This window comes from Kwoniella shivajii, chromosome 9 (genome assembly GCF_035658355.1).
Source record: "Kwoniella shivajii chromosome 9, complete sequence".
Lineage (NCBI taxonomy): Eukaryota > Fungi > Basidiomycota > Tremellomycetes > Tremellales > Cryptococcaceae > Kwoniella > Kwoniella shivajii.
Window position 1 is genome coordinate 871,208 of NC_085916.1, and position 17,318 is coordinate 888,525.

The 17,318-nt window shown below is 43.0% G+C and overlaps 7 protein-coding genes across 7 annotated transcripts; 5 read left to right on the forward strand and 2 right to left on the reverse strand.

Moving 5' to 3' along the window:
• Positions 1 to 459: 459 nt before the first annotated feature.
• On the forward strand, positions 460 to 1,733 carry IL334_006645 (uncharacterized protein; the record flags this gene model as incomplete). The annotated part of the gene is made up of 5 exons (XM_062938343.1): positions 460 to 754; positions 874 to 1,107; positions 1,267 to 1,399; positions 1,472 to 1,543; positions 1,613 to 1,733. The coding sequence occupies 5 exons, from the start codon at positions 460 to 462 to the stop codon at positions 1,731 to 1,733; spliced, it is 855 nt and encodes a 284-aa protein (XP_062794394.1).
• Positions 1,734 to 2,288: 555 nt separating this feature from the next.
• IL334_006646 (uncharacterized protein) lies at positions 2,289 to 4,867 on the forward strand (the record flags this gene model as incomplete). The annotated part of the gene is made up of 12 exons (XM_062938344.1): positions 2,289 to 2,291; positions 2,379 to 2,454; positions 2,515 to 2,545; positions 2,628 to 2,835; positions 2,916 to 3,024; positions 3,087 to 3,175; positions 3,248 to 3,397; positions 3,493 to 3,600; positions 3,663 to 3,820; positions 3,880 to 3,917; positions 3,970 to 4,340; positions 4,718 to 4,867. The coding sequence occupies 12 exons, from the start codon at positions 2,289 to 2,291 to the stop codon at positions 4,865 to 4,867; spliced, it is 1,491 nt and encodes a 496-aa protein (XP_062794395.1).
• A 724-nt stretch (positions 4,868 to 5,591) lies between these two features.
• On the forward strand, positions 5,592 to 7,043 carry IL334_006647 (uncharacterized protein; the record flags this gene model as incomplete). Its single annotated transcript, XM_062938345.1, has 7 exons — positions 5,592 to 5,880; positions 5,954 to 6,099; positions 6,198 to 6,253; positions 6,333 to 6,481; positions 6,628 to 6,674; positions 6,738 to 6,806; positions 6,882 to 7,043. The coding sequence occupies 7 exons, from the start codon at positions 5,592 to 5,594 to the stop codon at positions 7,041 to 7,043; spliced, it is 918 nt and encodes a 305-aa protein (XP_062794396.1).
• Positions 7,044 to 7,488: 445 nt separating this feature from the next.
• On the reverse strand, positions 7,489 to 10,269 carry IL334_006648 (ATP-dependent RNA helicase DRS1; the record flags this gene model as incomplete). Its single annotated transcript, XM_062938346.1, has 5 exons — positions 7,489 to 7,955; positions 8,024 to 8,144; positions 8,230 to 8,595; positions 8,680 to 9,978; positions 10,066 to 10,269. The coding sequence occupies 5 exons, from the start codon at positions 10,267 to 10,269 to the stop codon at positions 7,489 to 7,491; spliced, it is 2,457 nt and encodes an 818-aa protein (XP_062794397.1).
• A 385-nt stretch (positions 10,270 to 10,654) lies between these two features.
• Positions 10,655 to 12,300, forward strand: IL334_006649 (uncharacterized protein; the record flags this gene model as incomplete). Its single annotated transcript, XM_062938347.1, has 5 exons — positions 10,655 to 10,821; positions 10,921 to 11,033; positions 11,103 to 11,201; positions 11,271 to 11,339; positions 11,396 to 12,300. The coding sequence occupies 5 exons, from the start codon at positions 10,655 to 10,657 to the stop codon at positions 12,298 to 12,300; spliced, it is 1,353 nt and encodes a 450-aa protein (XP_062794398.1).
• A 679-nt stretch (positions 12,301 to 12,979) lies between these two features.
• IL334_006650 (uncharacterized protein) lies at positions 12,980 to 14,270 on the forward strand (the record flags this gene model as incomplete). Its single annotated transcript, XM_062938348.1, has 3 exons — positions 12,980 to 13,067; positions 13,188 to 13,368; positions 13,511 to 14,270. The coding sequence occupies 3 exons, from the start codon at positions 12,980 to 12,982 to the stop codon at positions 14,268 to 14,270; spliced, it is 1,029 nt and encodes a 342-aa protein (XP_062794399.1).
• A 489-nt stretch (positions 14,271 to 14,759) lies between these two features.
• Positions 14,760 to 16,472, reverse strand: IL334_006651 (uncharacterized protein; the record flags this gene model as incomplete). Its single annotated transcript, XM_062938349.1, has 2 exons — positions 14,760 to 14,906; positions 15,048 to 16,472. The coding sequence occupies 2 exons, from the start codon at positions 16,470 to 16,472 to the stop codon at positions 14,760 to 14,762; spliced, it is 1,572 nt and encodes a 523-aa protein (XP_062794400.1).
• Between the last annotated feature and the right edge of the window lie 846 nt (positions 16,473 to 17,318).

The following is a 17,318-nucleotide window of genomic DNA, read 5'->3' on the forward strand; positions in this document are numbered from 1 at the left end:
AAGGAATCACCTTCCTATATACCTACATACTTTGTAAAAAAAAGAGATACGAACTTCTTCATGCAACCTGCTTGGCCAATATAAGCAAGATCCCATTCAGAATGGATACTGGAATGATACTGAAAGAAAGAAATGAAGATTCAACAGAAATATAAGAGATGAATTGGGCGTCTCCACGTGGCGTGTATGTCAATACGCGTACCTCTATGATGTTGATGATGTTTGTCGAGATTAAGAGAATTTATACCTCATACAAGCAAACACTCATCCTTTTGGTTCACACACTTTTGTAACATAGACGAAAGAACATCGCATCACAATCATTGGCAGCTTGCACATTTCTCATCATCACAAAAAGCGACTGAAAGCTGTTGTCTCCTCGCCCACTAAGAAGAATTTAGCGGTCATCAAGTACAATCACTCAATCACCTAATTCGAAATCCTTTGAAACTTGAGACGATGGGTCAATCATCTTCATTACCATCGTCTTTACCTACGCTCGCACTGCATTGCTTGAGAGTCGCAGATTCATCACCTGCTGAGGGACTGTTAGAACCGTATTTCGATTATTTGATCGGTATATCGACGGAGAAAGGTGATAGTGACCTGTCGTCTTTGGCGGCAGGGGAACATGGTGGTTTGGGTGGATTGGGTGGTTCGGGTGGATTGGCGGGATTAGGTAAAGTCGTAGAGGAAAATGAAGGGAAGAGGATCGGAATGAGAGTGTATAATGCCAAATCTCAAAGAATACGTGGTGAGTTCCTTCGCTCTTTTCTTAAAGCAAGGGTATGGACTCGTGTGAATTCATTCGGTTATTCTGCTTGAGTCCAGAGGGAAAAGACACATGCTGAGTGTTTCTCTTTGTAAAAACAGACGTTCATCTCACACCCTCACGAGCTTGGGCAGAAGCGTTACTTCTGGCGAATGGAGAATCGATCCCATCAGCGACAACGACGAATTCATCCTCATCTGCGTTTTCTTCTGCATCGTCACCAAGACCTAAACCTTCATTACTTGGCTTATCCTTGAGGGTATGCAACCCAGCCAATGCACTAGAAAGTGTATATCATGTACTGGACGTCCTGGAAGGTTCTCCGGCTGAGGTGAGTGATCATCCAGCGTTGCATGATGTCTCCCTATAAAATCTGTTTAAGCTGATTCCCCACTTCTGATATGTTTGGTCGGTATTAGATGGCAGGCAAGTGATTCAATCGATGAGAGTGACGCAAAGACTGCAGTGTGACTGATATCGTACATGTCGTATAGGTCTCGTACCGTGGGGAGATTACGTCCTTGCTTGGTCAGGAGGACCATTACATTCTGAAAATGATTTCTACAATTTAATAGAAGCGCATGTCGATAAGCCCCTGAGACTATTTGTCTACAACTCAGATCTAGAGTGAGTGACATGCATCCATCTGGTATAAAGCAGACCTCTCAGCTGGGCTGATCAAATCCTTCTTACAACTAGTAACCTCCGTGAAGTCATTTTGTACCCTACACGCCAATGGGGTGGTGAAGGATTAATAGGTTGTGGAATTGGGTAAGTCTCTTTTCTACCATCTTCTGATCTAATGGTGCTGTCAGTACATGCTAACCATATGTGACACAGGTATGGTCTGTTGCATCGGATACCACGTCCTTCGACACCGCCTCCAGGGCCTACCGCAGATGGTTATTTCTCCTCTGAAACAAGTACGAATAATAGACAACCTGAAACAGTAACTTCATAAAACTCATTCTGTGACTTGTTCTCTTGCTATGTCCTTGGCATCTCCGTATATGTATATTGATACAACGATGAAATGAGATCGCGCAATGCATATGATTTACACTCAACAATATCAGGGCTGACAATAATAATAATAATAATAAAATAAATCATAATAATAATGATACTTGCCCACTTTTCCACGCGACTTCTTATTTTGTGTTTAAACAGTTTGACAACGATGTTTCAGATTGCAACGAGTTCAGCCGCGTTATCAAAGCGTAGTTTTCCATAGATCATCATTCACTCTTCACTCACTTCTGTTCAAACATCTCTTCTCAACTCACTGTATACCTTGTACTGTGCATTACACATACACATACACATATACATATACATATACCTAGACGACACTCAACGACCCATCTCACGGAATTCAAACGTATTCAGCGTTTTTGTACACTCTTCACCGCTCGCCACAAGACCCCTTCACATCGTCTCTCATTGATTCATTGATCGATAAAGCGGCAAGCCCCTCCCTGATCCTCGCAATTTACCATCCCTTGAGCGAAACAAGATGGTGAGTCGATTCTCCGACGTCGCTTTAGCTGCTCGAATGATATGATGATGAGAGATCAGCTAGCTGACACGACTGATCCTCGCATAGTCCACATATTCCCAAAATAACTCTAATAACCCTCATGCGGATCCAGAGCTCTTCTACGTCAAGCAAAATAGGATAGGTAAGCCGGTAATCTGTGTTTCTTGTGGCAAACTGTCGCTGACGTGTTTGGTGGGAACAGGTAAAGGTAGTTTCGGGGAGGTCTATAAAGGGTATGTTCAGTGATAACTTGGCATTCGACTGCCTGCATGCATAGAGGTAGACGAGCTGATCATACGATTGGTTTCGTCATAGATACGATAAACGAACATCACTACCAGTCGCTATCAAGATAATCGATCTGGAAAGCGCAGAAGATGAGATTGATGACATTCAACAGGAAATACAAATCCTGGGTCAATTAGATAGTGAATTCGTTACCAGGTATCATGGATCTTTCCTGAAAGGATCACATCTTTGGATTATAATGGAGTACTGCTCAGGTGGTTCTTGCTCTGATTTGGTAAGTACCCTATGATACCTATCCTCGGTAGTCTTGATAAGAGAAGTACTTTAAAGATAAAGCTGATCAACGAGAAATAGATGAAAGCAGGTATATTCAGAGAAGAATATATCGCTATTCTAGCTAGAGAATTACTAAGAGGTTTGGAATATTTACATGGAGAAGGGAAATTACATCGAGATATCAAAGGTAAGCTGCCTGTTACCCTGTTTTCCTCCAGAAATTCATTCCAGCTCACAATGATGATATAGCTGCAAATATCCTTCTCACTGCGAATGGTGATGTCAAACTTGCCGATTTTGGTGTATCCGGACAATTGACCGCTACAATGACCAAAAAGGTGAGCTTAGCCGCACCGAATGCATTGTGAAATAAATAAGCTGACATGCTTCCAATGTCTTGACATTCACAGAACACGTTCGTCGGAACACCTTATTGGATGTCACCCGAAGTCATCAAGCAATCAGGATACGATCATAAAGCTGATATATGGAGTTTGGGCATCACTTGTATCGAAATGGCTATGGGTGAACCACCTTATGCTGATCTACATCCCATGAAAGTGAGTTACAACTCAACCCCGAAAATGCTTTTAAATCTCTGAATCCCATCTCCCAGATGATGTGACTCGTCTGACACACCTTACCTCTTTTCCAGGTACTATTCCTGATACCCAAAAACCCACCGCCTCAATTGGATGAAACCAAATTTTCAAGGACCTTCCGTGATTTCGTTTCATTATGTCTACAACGTGATCCAAGAATGGTCAGTTTCTTGATCTATGTTGAGCATTGCGAATCAAGCTGATAAGCTCATTCCGATCGTAGCGTCCTACAGCGAAAGATTTATTAAAACACAAGTTTATAAGAACAGCAAGAAAGGCTTCATATCTCACCGAACTGGTTGAGAGATACGAGAAGTGGAAAGCTGAAGGTGGAGCAAAGAGCGGTGAAGATGGAAACAGAGGTGATGGAATGTCATCAGAGTGAGTTATCGGTTATCTCTTCTCAGTGCGATCAAGGCGCTGATACTCCTCGTGGTCAGACACGGTTACGGACCTGCATCAGATGCTTTATGGGATTGTAAGTTCTTGCTTTCTGTGGAAGTAAGCCTATCCAGCTGACATACACACAGTTGGTACTGTGAGAAACGCTCTGCCCCCTCAAGCAGGTACGGTGTCGAGAGCGACTGGCAGAACATTGCCTTCAGCTTCAACACCGACATCAGCGACACCTACCAAACACGAGCTACCCCCTTCGGTCAACGGGAGGAAACTACCTTCTGTACCTCCTTCAGCATCTCAAGCTACAATCATAGCACCGGACTCTGAACCTGCGTATCAAACTAGACGAAATGCGTTACCTCAAGGTCCACCACCACATCAGCAGCAACAGCAACAGCAACAGCGACAGCAGCCAATACCCCAGCATACAAGGGCTGTTCCAGATGATGAGGCTGATGAGGACGTCATGCTGGAGGGTGTCATTGTGCCTGCAATTAACAACGTGAGTCATCCTATTTGAGAGACCGAGAGCATCGGAAGCGAGTCGGGCAGAAGTGAGAGCCTTTTAGGGGCCGAAACGATCCGGAATCAGAAAGATAGGCAAGCTACAAGGGTGGGTTGGAAGTTGAGCAAGGGCGAGGTCGGAAGTGGCGAGCCTTGGGAAGAGCTGTCTCACCCGAGGTTCAGAACATCAAGGGAAGGAGAAGGGACGGGAAGCAGATTGGGAGGAGAGGGGAAGGGCTTAGGTTCGGAGTGGGAGGGGATAGTAGCAGGACGAGAGACGTATGGAAAGGTCAGGGAAGAGGAGAGGAGCAGGGAAGGAAGACAGAGTATCATTAATAACCGCATACCGCTGACCATTGACCTTACTTCGATCAGCTTGCCACTCGTGTGCCCAACGATCACGCTCGCGAGGCTCTTGCTCGACTCCGACAGGCCTTCATCGATGCTGAACGCTCTATCCCGGGAGTGACGTCCGCATTTGTATTGGAGGTGGTGGAGAGCGTGGAACAAGTTGAAGACCATTAGTCGTGTTCATTTGTTGTATATATATCAATATGTAATTGCTCGAGCAGGGCTTGCTACCATGAAACTGTTTACTCACTACAAACTCATGTAAAATCATATAATCATACGACTCTCGCCTGGTTTCAACCTGACCAATGTAGAATTGTATGATCATAAGACTCTCGACTGGTTTCAACCTGTGGCCAAGAACGCAGATGCTTATATCAAGATTTGTAGGCGTTGGACTACTACGCTACCGACAGTCGGGCCTTGTCACTGTTCTAGTATCGACTGTCATCTGTAGGGGGGATAAAGGAGTAAGGGAGGCATAAGTGTTATTCCAACGACTGCGAAATACCTGAATAACAAGGTAGCTCCGAGTCTGATGAACCATACTCGCCTGAATGTATCGAATCAATATCCAAATAGCACTTACTCGTAGAACCTGCTTTGCGTACATTCGGATGCAGCACTTGAAGCGTTTCCGCGATTAGATAACCCTATTTTCCTATAATCTGTATTTTACGGCCGTAAATACCAAATGCCAAGGCAGAATTATGGTAAAATAACCGGTTGATCCGAACATGACATCTCATCTCTCATGACACTTTATACATTCCTGCATCGCCACTGAGATTTCATATATCCTCCTTCTTCTTCTTCTTTCATGATCCATTGAATATCTCGTCTCCGCGTAACAAACATTCGACATACTGGCCACTAGCTCTTGTGTATATTCAGCGAAATGTCGTTCTTCAAATCACTTCGAAGAAAGAGCACGAATAACTCCAATCCAACTTACAACACCAATACTATCACTCCTGCAAGACCTTCGACTGTGAACGAGATCTACGGCACAAACAATATTGCGCCGCCATCCGAAAGGTCCAAGCCGACTGTAGTCACCACATCTAGCGCCAACCCACCAGCAGCACCACCAGCTTACGCTCCCACTTCACCGGTAGATGGCTTTACTGATAAATCAGGGGAGGATCCCTTGGAGATATTGAGAGAATATGACACTGTCTTTCTTAGTAAGCTTGTTTGGCCAATTAGAGTATTTGCGGAAGAGAGTCGCGCTAATTTCACCTCGCTCACACTGATCAGTTGACGATAGCTCATCGATGAAAGGTCGGAGGTGGACTGAAGCTCGTATTGCTTTGATGGGGGTCGCAGATATCGCAGCTAGATATGATCAAGACGGCATTGATGTAGAATTTCTCAATAGCGGCAAAGTAGGAAACGGTCTGAAAGTGTGTATTTCCTCTCGCGTATGGTGTCTGATGTCTTGTCTCCGTCACTCCAATAGTGACCTTGTTGGATGGGAACACTGAATCTCCCTCTTTTCTAGACCGGCAATCAAGTCATGCAATTATTCGAGACTGTCAAACCAAGTGGCTCGACGCCGTGAGTGTCAATACTCTGCATCAGCATATCCCCAGTACTGGTCTAGTGTAATCCGTTGCTGATAATGTACATATCATAGTACTGGTCGAAGGCTCGAAGCTATCTTGAGAGAATATATGAACGCACTCGAACGAAAAGGCTTAAGACGAAATTCTTCGATGTTCGGCTCCAGTTCTAACTCAAACCCAAATGTGAAACCTATGAATCTGATTGTAATCACAGATGGAGGTGAGTAAGGTATTGGTAGGACTCAATGGGGGAGGTTGAAGAAGGTCAGGGAGGGAGTGAATGGAGGGGAGAAAGGGTGGAGAGCGAAAGCGGGATGTGTGTAGGTATGGGCTGGGGGCTGACTAAATCTGTGAACTTTTTTCTAGCTCCCACTGATGATCCTGAAAGCGTCATCATAACGTTCGCTAAACGTGTAAGCTTTCTCCACGTATTCCTAGTCTGAGACTCCCCGTTGACCTCCAAGTTTACTCTCTAGCTGGATAAAGGAGAACATCCCTTATCTCAAATAGGCATTCAGTTCTTACAGGTAGGCGATGACGCTTCTGTAAGTGAATCAAACATGTTGTCTTCACCCGAAAATATCGTAGATTCAGTGCTAGTGCTGATCAGTCGATGGTAGGCCAAAGAAGCTTTGCAGGAATTAGACGATGGTCTTTCAGATAAACATGATATAAGGGATATAGTCGATACGGTCCCTTATTGCGGTAAAGAACTTACAGCTGAAATGATAGTGAAGACATTGATTGGTGGTATAAATCGACGTATGGATAGGAAGGCTTAGTCGGTCTGTCGCAGGAAGTAGATTTTTGTAAGGTGTGTAAACCAAGACTGTCAAACATCGGTTGTAGCTTTTATAAATTGAACAATGAAGTATAATTATGCGAGACCCTCGACAAATGATCTATTTAGAATCTAGTTCACGACCAGATGTCCCATACCGATACCAATACCTAGACGATTCAAGTCAGGTGGAACTGAACCGGGTCTCGTGAATGGTATATTTAGATTATTTTGACCGCCGCCATCAATCTATCGTAAGTTTTGCGCTCAGTACATGGCTTTCCATTGGTTTTATTCTCTACCCCAGAGAGCCGGTGTCACTCCCGAAAACGTGTATCGCTCCCGGCGCGTCATGTGCTCCAGCATGCTCAACAGTACAGTAGAATTAACAATGCATGCCATGAAGAGATATATGTACGATATGCAACTATCAAGACCGAACGAACCTATTTACGTCCCTTACCTTTCGGTTTGCCTTTACCGCCACCACCGGATTTACCTTTTTTATCCAAATTGACTTTGGTCGGTTTAGCTCTCATACCTTCATGTTTCTTTGAAGGTTTATTATCATCAAATGCGGATTTTCTTTTGTTACTTCCACCAGGACCGCTTGGTTTTCCAGTTGCACTTGGTTTTCTGGATGAAGGTTTAGATTTAGATTTAGATTTTGGTTGAGGCAAAGATTCAGTAATCTTGATTGGTCTATTAGCTTTTTTAGCACTTCTAATTGCTAAAGCAGTAGATTTAGATGATTGTTGATCTGCTTCATCTTCTTCAATAGCCATCTTCCTTCTTTTAGCTTTACGTGACAGTCCATCATATTTACCACGTTTGACATCGTTTTTATCTTTAGCTTTCTTGGAATCCAAAGCTCCACTTGGGAAAGACTCGACATACGCATCTTTGCTTGCGCCTGGGGGAAAATATGTAATCAGTCATGCGAACATCGATAGAAAGCAAATGTTACCACGTCAAACTCACTTTTAGCATTCTGCTTTTCCTTTTCAGATTGGAACCAAGTCCTAGCTGGTCTAGCGTAGATCTCATCACGATGCTCAACCATGTTTTCACCTTTTTTGATCTCCATATCCGCTTGACGCATCTGTAGAGAGTAGCATAGATTGGTTAGTTCCTTTTCTACTGATTATTGCATAAGGGTCTGGAAACAATGACAGAAGGGGACATACTAATTTCTCTTCTTTCTCCTCTTTCAACACTTCTTCAATCTCATCTTTGATTCCATCTAATTTATCTGACATTGCATTCACAGCTTCAACGGGTATGATACGGTGTCGTATTTGATCAGCTTCAGATTGTTTGATAGCAGCTTTCAACATTTTTCTATCTGCTTCTCCTACTAAAGAGATCGATCGACCATTTCTACCTGCTCGAGCTGTTCGACCTACTCGATGAGTATATTGGGAGAGTTGTCCTGGCATATCATAATTGATGACTGTTTCAACACCTTTGATATCCAAACCTCTCGAAGCTAAATCGGTCGCAAGAAGATAATCTACTTTCCCAGCTTTGAAATCGTTGAGTGCTTGTAATCGCTACGATTCCACAGATGACAGCGAGTCAGTCAGGTACAGCAGGATAGAGAAGCCCGGTCTACATAGATGGACCAAGAGACTTACCTGTTCTTGTGTCAAATTACCATGTAATTCCGCTGCTTTCAATCCATTCAATCCAAACACAATTCTCATTTGATGAGCTAAAGCTTTACTTCTAAAGAAAATAATACATTTCTCCCTTATCGTTCTCTTACACAGAGCCAACAAACTTGGTGATCTAGTTTCATCTGATCTTATTCTAACGAATTCTTGAATAAGTCCCTTTGCAGTATTTCTTTTAGGATCCACGAACACTCTAATTGGTTTGTCTAACGATAATTTGACTAATTCATCGACTGAATCTGTCATTGTAGCAGAGAACAACATTGTTTGTCTTGATCTTGGACAAGCTCTGATAATTTCTTCTAATTCATCTGTGAATCCAGCTTCCAACATTCTATCAGCTTCATCAATGACCAATACGTCTAAAGCTGATAATGTGAATGAAGGTGTATTAGTCAGATGATCAATTAATCTACCAGGTGTGGCGATTAATATATCAGGTAATGTTCGGAGTGTATGAGCTTGAGCATTTAATGATAATCCACCAACTAATAAAGCGAATCTTACGTCCAATCCACCTTTTTCAGCCAAAGCTTTTCCAACGGCTTCACATTGAACTGCTAATTCTCTTGTTGGACATAATATTAATACTCTGCAAGCTTGTCCACCTCTACCTCGATCTCTATAACACAATCTTTCCAAAACAGGAACCATGAAAGCTGCAGTTTTACCGGAACCAGTAACTGCGGAACCCAAGATATCTCTACCTTGTAACGCCAAAGGAATAGCCCTAGCTTGAATTGGTGTAGGTGTCGACAATTGTAAAGAAGTGAGAGCTCGTAAGAGTGGTCGAGAAAGGTTCATGGCTGCAAAAGTAGATGGAAGTGTTGGATCATCGGTGATAGTAGGATCTTTGGAGAAGAAAGCATCTTTTCTTGCTGTTTCAGCTGCTGTTTCTTCGTCTTCTTCGTCACTTGATGATCCAGATTCAGCATCGTCGGCTTCCGCTTCTGAGTCTTCCTCTTCCGATACAACTTCGTCATCATCCTCATCCTCATCAGAACCAATGTCGACATCTGATCCATCAACAGACATTTCGTCATCCTCTTCACTTCCTGATATTCCAGCGTCCTCATCTTCGTCAACTGATATTCCGTCCTCATCATTTTCCTCTTCTTCTTCTTGTTCATCATCATCATCATCGTCAGACTCTTCCTCTTCATCTTCTTCAGCAATGACCTTTCTTTTCCTCTTACGATCACTGTATGATTCAAGGGGTTTGCCACGATGTCTAGCAATAATATCATCAACGTTGATTGGCTATTTTATATGAAACAACTTCTATTAGTCAATTGTTCATTCGACATTAATCCAGAAGAACAAGTCCTTTCCGATATATCGACTCACTTCAGTCCCATTTTTGAGTCCTTTCACTTCATCTCCGCCCCAAAGATCTAAGCCAGTATCACGTCCACCATCAAAATCAAATTCGAAATCAGGATCTAATTCTTCTTGGTTCTTGACCGGTGTTTTACCTTTCGATCCACTTGGTTCACCATAATTGGACACTTCATCATCTGAGTCAATCGTAGTGATGAATTCGGATCCCATCTTGGTACAGGTTCTATGTGATGTATGCAAAGACAGCAGTAATCGATGACTTGAAGGTTTATTTGATAACTTTACAGGTTGTAATTCTCAGCTATTGGTGCAGCTATCATCATAGCATTCTTCTTTCTGAAAAATCGGAAATATTTGAGTCACGTGATTTATCATTTCGGTTCCTGAAATTGAAGTGTTGTTGGTCGTATCGAATGTTGCCACCTTCAACCTTCAACATATCCTCCTTTCTTCTTCTTCGTTGCTCTTGTTACATTAAGCACCCACTTCGATAGACACGTCGGGATCGGACAGCGAGTATCAAGACGGTTCAGATCGAATCACCAAAAATATCACCTCAATCTCCTTCATCTCGACCAGAAGGCACGTCCTCTTCATGGTAGCTCAATCTTCTTCTTCCTCCGCTGCACTACGGAACAAGCTCGTTATCAGACGATTACCACCTACTTTGCCAGAAGATGTATTCTGGAAATCCGTATCTTCCTGGATAGATGAGAAGACTTGTTTGTGGAAGGGATATATAAAGGGGAAAGCAAGCGATGGGTGAGTCAATGATGATCGATCTCTTATCGTGTCCGCTTGGTCAAAACATACTGTCCAGGAGGAACTTGGAATAATGCTTATATCGTTTGTGTGTGCCAGAGGATCCGATTCCCATCCTGTGCATTCCAGGGCGTATGTTCTCCTGGCCACTCCTGAGTCGTTGGTAGATTTCGTTAGAGGTTTCGATGGACATGTATTCAAATCTAAAACAGGTAAATTGGCTAAACGTTTTAATGCATCCATTTCAACAACGATAGTAATTCTGATGAAATATGATCTAGGAGCCGAATATCAAGCGGTGGTGGAATTTGCACCTGTTCAAAAAACACCTTATAAAGCTAAAGTCAAAGTGGATTCTAGACAGGGCACAATTGATGATGGTGAGTTTCCGATATTACAAGCACAATCGATCGTGTTTGTTCATCATAGCTAATTATCCTCAACTGTAGATCCAGATTACTTGTCGTTCTTAGAGAGTCTCAAAGCAGAACCTATCAAACCTGTCTTGGAAGTTACAGGTAAGTCTATCCAATCTCCACTTTTGGATCTTCAATTGACCATGCTATTCATGTAGCTCCACAGTCTCAGCCTACCACCACCCCTCTCCTTGAGCATCTTCGAACTCAAGGGAAATCCAAGAAATCTAAATCCGCATCCAAGTCAGGGGCCTCATCATCATCAGCCAATGAATCCGCTCGTCGTGCAGCTGCATTAGCAAGTGTCACTGCAGCGGCTACCAAACGTGCTGCTCAAGCTGGAACCGGTCCTGTAATGGTCGCTGGGAAAGGAAGAGAAGTTCACATCGCTGCTTCGGCGGCAGCGGCAGATTCAAAAACGCCTACTCAAGACGATGGAGAAGCCAAGAAAAAAGGCAGGAATAGGAAAAAAGGAAAGAAAGAAGGAGAACAAGGTGGACAGGGTGTACAACAGAATGGTGTCAAACAGATTCCCAATCCTGCTCCTGCTCCTGGCCCTGGTTCTGGACAAAATCAAGGTCAATCCAGACCATCTCAACCACCTTCGATGGCTGGTCAAAATGGAGGAGGAGGACAAAAAATCCACCAAAACCAAAGACAAGATGTAGGGAAACAAAAGCCTTCCGGTGGTTCGGTAAACCCCGAAAACTCGAGTGGATCTAAAGAAGGTAGAGGTAACAGAAATGGTCGAGGTGGGGCATCAGGTGCTAAGGGAGCAGAAAGTGGTGGTGGTGGCGGTGGTGGTAGAGGAAGAGGTAAGGATAGGTCCGGAAAAGGACAAGTCATGGAAATCCTCAGCAGGAACTCAGCGGGCGCGGGTCCAACATCCAAAGTCGGTAGAGGTGAAGGTGCGCCGGGCGCAGGAGCTGGTTCTGGTGCAGGTGCTGGAGCTGGTGCAGGTGCAGGTGCTGGAGCTGGGGCAAGAGCACGGGCAAAAGCTGGTAAGGGTGAACCTATCCAGTCCGACATTGGAGCATCAAGAGCTCGTATCGATGTACCCTGATCGCATCAGTACCGGTCGCCTCGATATTGCACTACCCATACACACACCATGAAGCTCGAGAAGCTAGTGATATCAGTAAATATCGACATGTCGGTCATCAACTTATCGTTCGGCATTCCGTAATCGGTCGGATCTAGGTTTCGACCTGTGAATATAGGAAAACCTTTTAGTCAAGATATTCCTGTCAAGATCACAAAGTCTGGACTTGGATTTGGCATGTTGTCTTTTATACAAGTACAAATAAAGAAAGCATGCAGCCCTTATGATCTCGCCTAAAGATCCCCCCGCCCCCTTGTGATTTGTATTCGAGTGGTTTTCTCCCGTAATAGCAAACAGAAGTCAGATGATATCAGTAGTAGTGTCTGTTGTTACATGAGAATTCAGGAACATGCATATGAGAAAGAAAGGGAAGGGAAAAAACAGAGATTTGAAGCCGCCGGGCCGTTTTCCGCCCGGTGAAGTCGGGAGATTATCGGACCGAGATTTGCGACTTGATTACTCGTACAGATGGATTCTTATAAAAGATGGGATGGATATGGGGCTATGAAAATACCCACCTGACATTCTATCGTAAAGCTTTCTCTCTTTTATCATCTACATCTACACCAGAAATTTCTCTGGTTGACAATCTCTTCCACTAAAAGAAATCGTTTAAAAGAACACACAGAAATCAGACAAAATGGCTGCTACAAATGGACATTCAAGAGTACTCAAACCTGGAGTTTGGGCACCTATGCCAACTTTCTTCGACGAAGATGAGAACCTCGGTGAGTTCTGATATCCACTTGCAATTGATCCTTTTTTTTCGTTTCTCCGCTGCCCTCTTAGAATGCAAAGGGTGCAAGATGATGTAGATCAATGACTAATGACGATATGAAAACCGACAGACCTCGACACATACAGAAAACACGTGGTCAAGCTTGCCAAAGTAGGTATGCAACCTGTCGTTTGTGGGTCAATGGGTGAAGCTTTCCATCTTACCGATGATGAAAGATTCACCCTTTTCAAAGAGACTAGAAAAGCTTTAGATGAAGCTGGTTTACACGATACTGTTATCATCGCCGGAACGTGAGTTGGTTCTGTTTGTCTATTATTAGCCTACTCGCCACCTTTACCCACTGTACCTTCTGTACAACCACAAAACAATCACGAGCTTCAGGATATCACTGGCTCTCAGCGACATTACTGACCTGTTTCTTTTGATTGACAGTGGTGGTAACTCTACTCGACAGACTATTCGACTTTCCAAGCTCGCCGCTGAAGCCGGTGCCGATGTCGTGATCGTCATCCCCCCTGGATACTACGCTGGTGCCCTTCAAAAGCCTGCTCTCAAGCAATTCTTCATGGATGTTCAAGCCGCTTCACCTATACCAGTGATGATCTACAACTTCCCCGGCGCTGCAGGTGGTATCGACATGGACTCCGATCTGATCAATTCCATCGCGTTGGAAGGATCCAATATCTGTGGTGTCAAACTCACTTGCGGAGCAGTTGGTAAACTTACCAGAATCACAGGTAAAACAGCTGTGTCAAGTTTCTCAAAACACCCTAGAAAATCAAGTGTCGCACCAGAGTTCTTGACTTTGGGAGGATTCGCAGATTTCATGGCTCCCGCTGTATTAGGTGGTAAAGGTCATGGAGCAATTATGGGTCTAGGTAACATTTATCCAAGATCATTAGTCAGATTATTCGAATTATGTTGGAAAGTCTCAACGGACGAAAACCCTTCCAAATCAGATATTCAAAAAGCGATTGATTTGCAAGACTTGGTTTCTGAAGCAGACGCTTCGTTCACAAGAGGTGGTATTGCAGGAACAAAATACTTCTTAGAGAAAAATTCAGGTCATCCAGGTAGAAGAATGAGAAGACCCATTTTAGATTACACCGACGAACAAGGTTCGTCTTTGGAAAAAGAAGACGGTGTAACTGGTCTATTGGCTTTCGAGAAATCTTTGGAGAAAGGTCAATAAGTTATTCAATCGTAACGCATACACAAACAATCACACATAAATGAATCACAGAGGATAACCGCACATGCTTGATTTCCCATTCTTTTTTACTGTATGTTCGTAACCATGAAACATGTATAGTGATAGCATCATTCTGAACTGAGAATACAGAATCAACATGAGTCAACGAAGCTTGCACTGTACAGCCGCTCGAGTGAGGACGGAATAACAAGTGGCACATGATTTATCGAATTACATTCCACAGATTACTTAGCATACAGATTTACATATACGAGTACTCAAGCAGACCTTAACAGATTCTGTTTCAATCTTGCGAAGCCGCTCAATGGGATCTCAACGCCAACATCGAGACCTTGCCGTGCCCAATCAAGATTGTGATTCGATAAGAGAGATCATTGAAACGATTGTCTGGTCAAAGTCAAACCAAGGCCATTACTAACTGCTACATACCAAGACTTGAGACTACTATGTATACCACATCCAGCCGTCCTACGTTTTATCATTGTATATCACATACAAAGATTCTGTAGGACTTCTATAGTTCTGTGTTGTCGTCTCGTTGTTGATTTGACTAAGACATAGGAAAGTAGGTGTACGTTCTGCTTCTTGGACGGGAAGGATATATGGGAGAGATTGCTAGAAAGGTTTGAAACGTATCAGTATAACGAATTTGACAAGTTCCTCAAGATGAAAGCCGGAGTAGTGAGTGTCGAGACGAAGAGTGTATAGAACGGCAAGGAAGATCAGTGAGAAATGTGAGGCGTTTGTGTGACTCACTCTTGATTGTGTTCGTGCTTGTTCTACTTCAATGATGCGATTGCTCGACTCGTCAGTCAACTTTGACAAGTCCCTTCCTAAACTTGCACCTGAACCTGAACCTGAACCTCTTGCTGGATAATGATCAATGTCAACTGCTGATCTACTTGAAGAAGCAGGTAAGCAAGTGGTTGTGGCTACTCCGATTTCCTCTTGGAATATGTCATTGTACAACGGCACAGAGTCGTTTTCATTCTCTCTTCTGTCATGAGCTTCCAACTTAGGTTTAGTCTGGGGTGTCGGTGGTAAAGGAGGTAAATTAGGCACCGTTGAAGGTACAGGTAGAGGTATAAGTACATTCGGAATCGTATTGGGTGGTCTTGGAAAATGGTTGATGGTTGAATTTCTTTTTTTCATATCACTATTATAGTTGTCGTTGCTATTCTCAATTCTACTCATCACAGAATACGTGGATTTGTCCTCCTGAGTATCCGTTATCCTGTTGAAACTGAGGTCAAGTCCTCGATCGGATGTTTGGAAAGGGGATGAAGTTGGTGGAAAAGGTAATGAATATTTTTCATTTTGGTCTTGTTCATCGTTTGGATTGTTGTTGTTGTTGTTGCTGTTGTTGTTGATGTTGTAACTGTTGATAGGTGTGTTATCAATTTCTTCATCTAATCTTACCCAACTTCTTCTTGCTTCTCCTCCAACAGCCATAACACCAAAGGAAGTACGTCTCGATGATCGTTTATTCTGATTCTGATTCAAGGAAAGTCGTTTTTCTTGAATTGAACATTCTAAATCGGCCAAACCATTTTCCAATAATTTCCTAGCTTTTGATTTCCGAAAATACCATAATCCGACAGCTACACCTGATATGATTAACAAGATCGTGATTATTATGAGAGTAGTATGATTGAATGATGTTGTTGAATTATTATTATTATTATTATTATTATTATTATTATTATCACTATTCATCATGTCGTTCTTCACTGCATCTGTAGCTTCTGCCGGGGACGAACTATTGGCACGCCCAGGACTCGAGGTTGTGGAGGGAGTCGGATTTGGAGATGGTGTTGGAGCTGTATACGAGTTTGGTAGAGTTGGATTAGCAGGTCTTAATACACCATTTCCAAGTCCATTTGAGGTTGACGTATCTTCTATCAAGCCTGAAGAAGATGTGGGTAGAGCACCACTGACTCTATCTCCTGTGGGAATGAAACTTGACATCGTGGTAGGGGGTATCATTCCTCCTTGAGGGGTGAGGACGTTCGCACCCTCACTCAAAGTCAGAGTCAAGTATTCTCCCTGTATCTGCACTTGTGTTTGAATCTGTTGAAGCCCATCGTCGTTCATTGGGGTTTGAGAAGGAGGTTGCACAATCGCGTTTTGAGGTTCAAGTTGTGCTTGTGCTTGTGCTTGAGGTGAAAATATGAATATCATGATTGGTTGATGGGGTGGTATTGGAATTTGCTTCGATAATAAGGTCGTTCCTTCTGCTAAGTGGTACTGATAAAGCTTACCAGAAGGGATGATGAAACAGATACCAGTCCTGCTGGTTCGTTAATAACAAGAGTGAAGCTCTGACCACAGTAATGAGTGAGTTGTTAGAAATAGATATTCGAACATCATGCATATAGCGATACATCAGTATATCACCTAGCTAGATTTTTTAGGAACGCGACCAACTACAAACAAACAAAACAACGCATAAACAAAATAAACATGCAAAATTCAGATGTCGACCAGACTAATAACTGATATTAGAATACGCCACATCCCATTTTCACTTTTCACCCAGAAATCTGTGCACCTAAGTGTGCCTCGATGCTTTCAATGATTAACCAAGTTTATTGATATTCCCAATTGAATCAGATCTCCATGAATCAGACCTTGTATTCAATGCGCATGACATGGAATCCCCTGTCCTGGACCATCCAGAAAGTCAACGAGCAACCGGAGGAGAGGGCTTGTTGAAGCAGTCAACAAAACTGACTTTCTCACCACACAGCTGATTTCTAGTTTTGGGAGTATGCAAATAGCTCAACCAGTGCGACTGCGACGTCATCATGATCGTTTTTTTTTTTGAGTCACTCAAATACATTTCCATTTCCTCCTAATCTACTAATTGATCAAAACAAGTAGAAAAGAAAGATAGATATGAAAATGCAATGAGATGAAAAGAGCTTCAGATTCGATCAAAGACGCATGTTTTTTTTAGATACACAATACAGAAAGAGATGACGAAAATTTAATGTATTTCAGACTCAGGGGGATTTTTATGGAAGA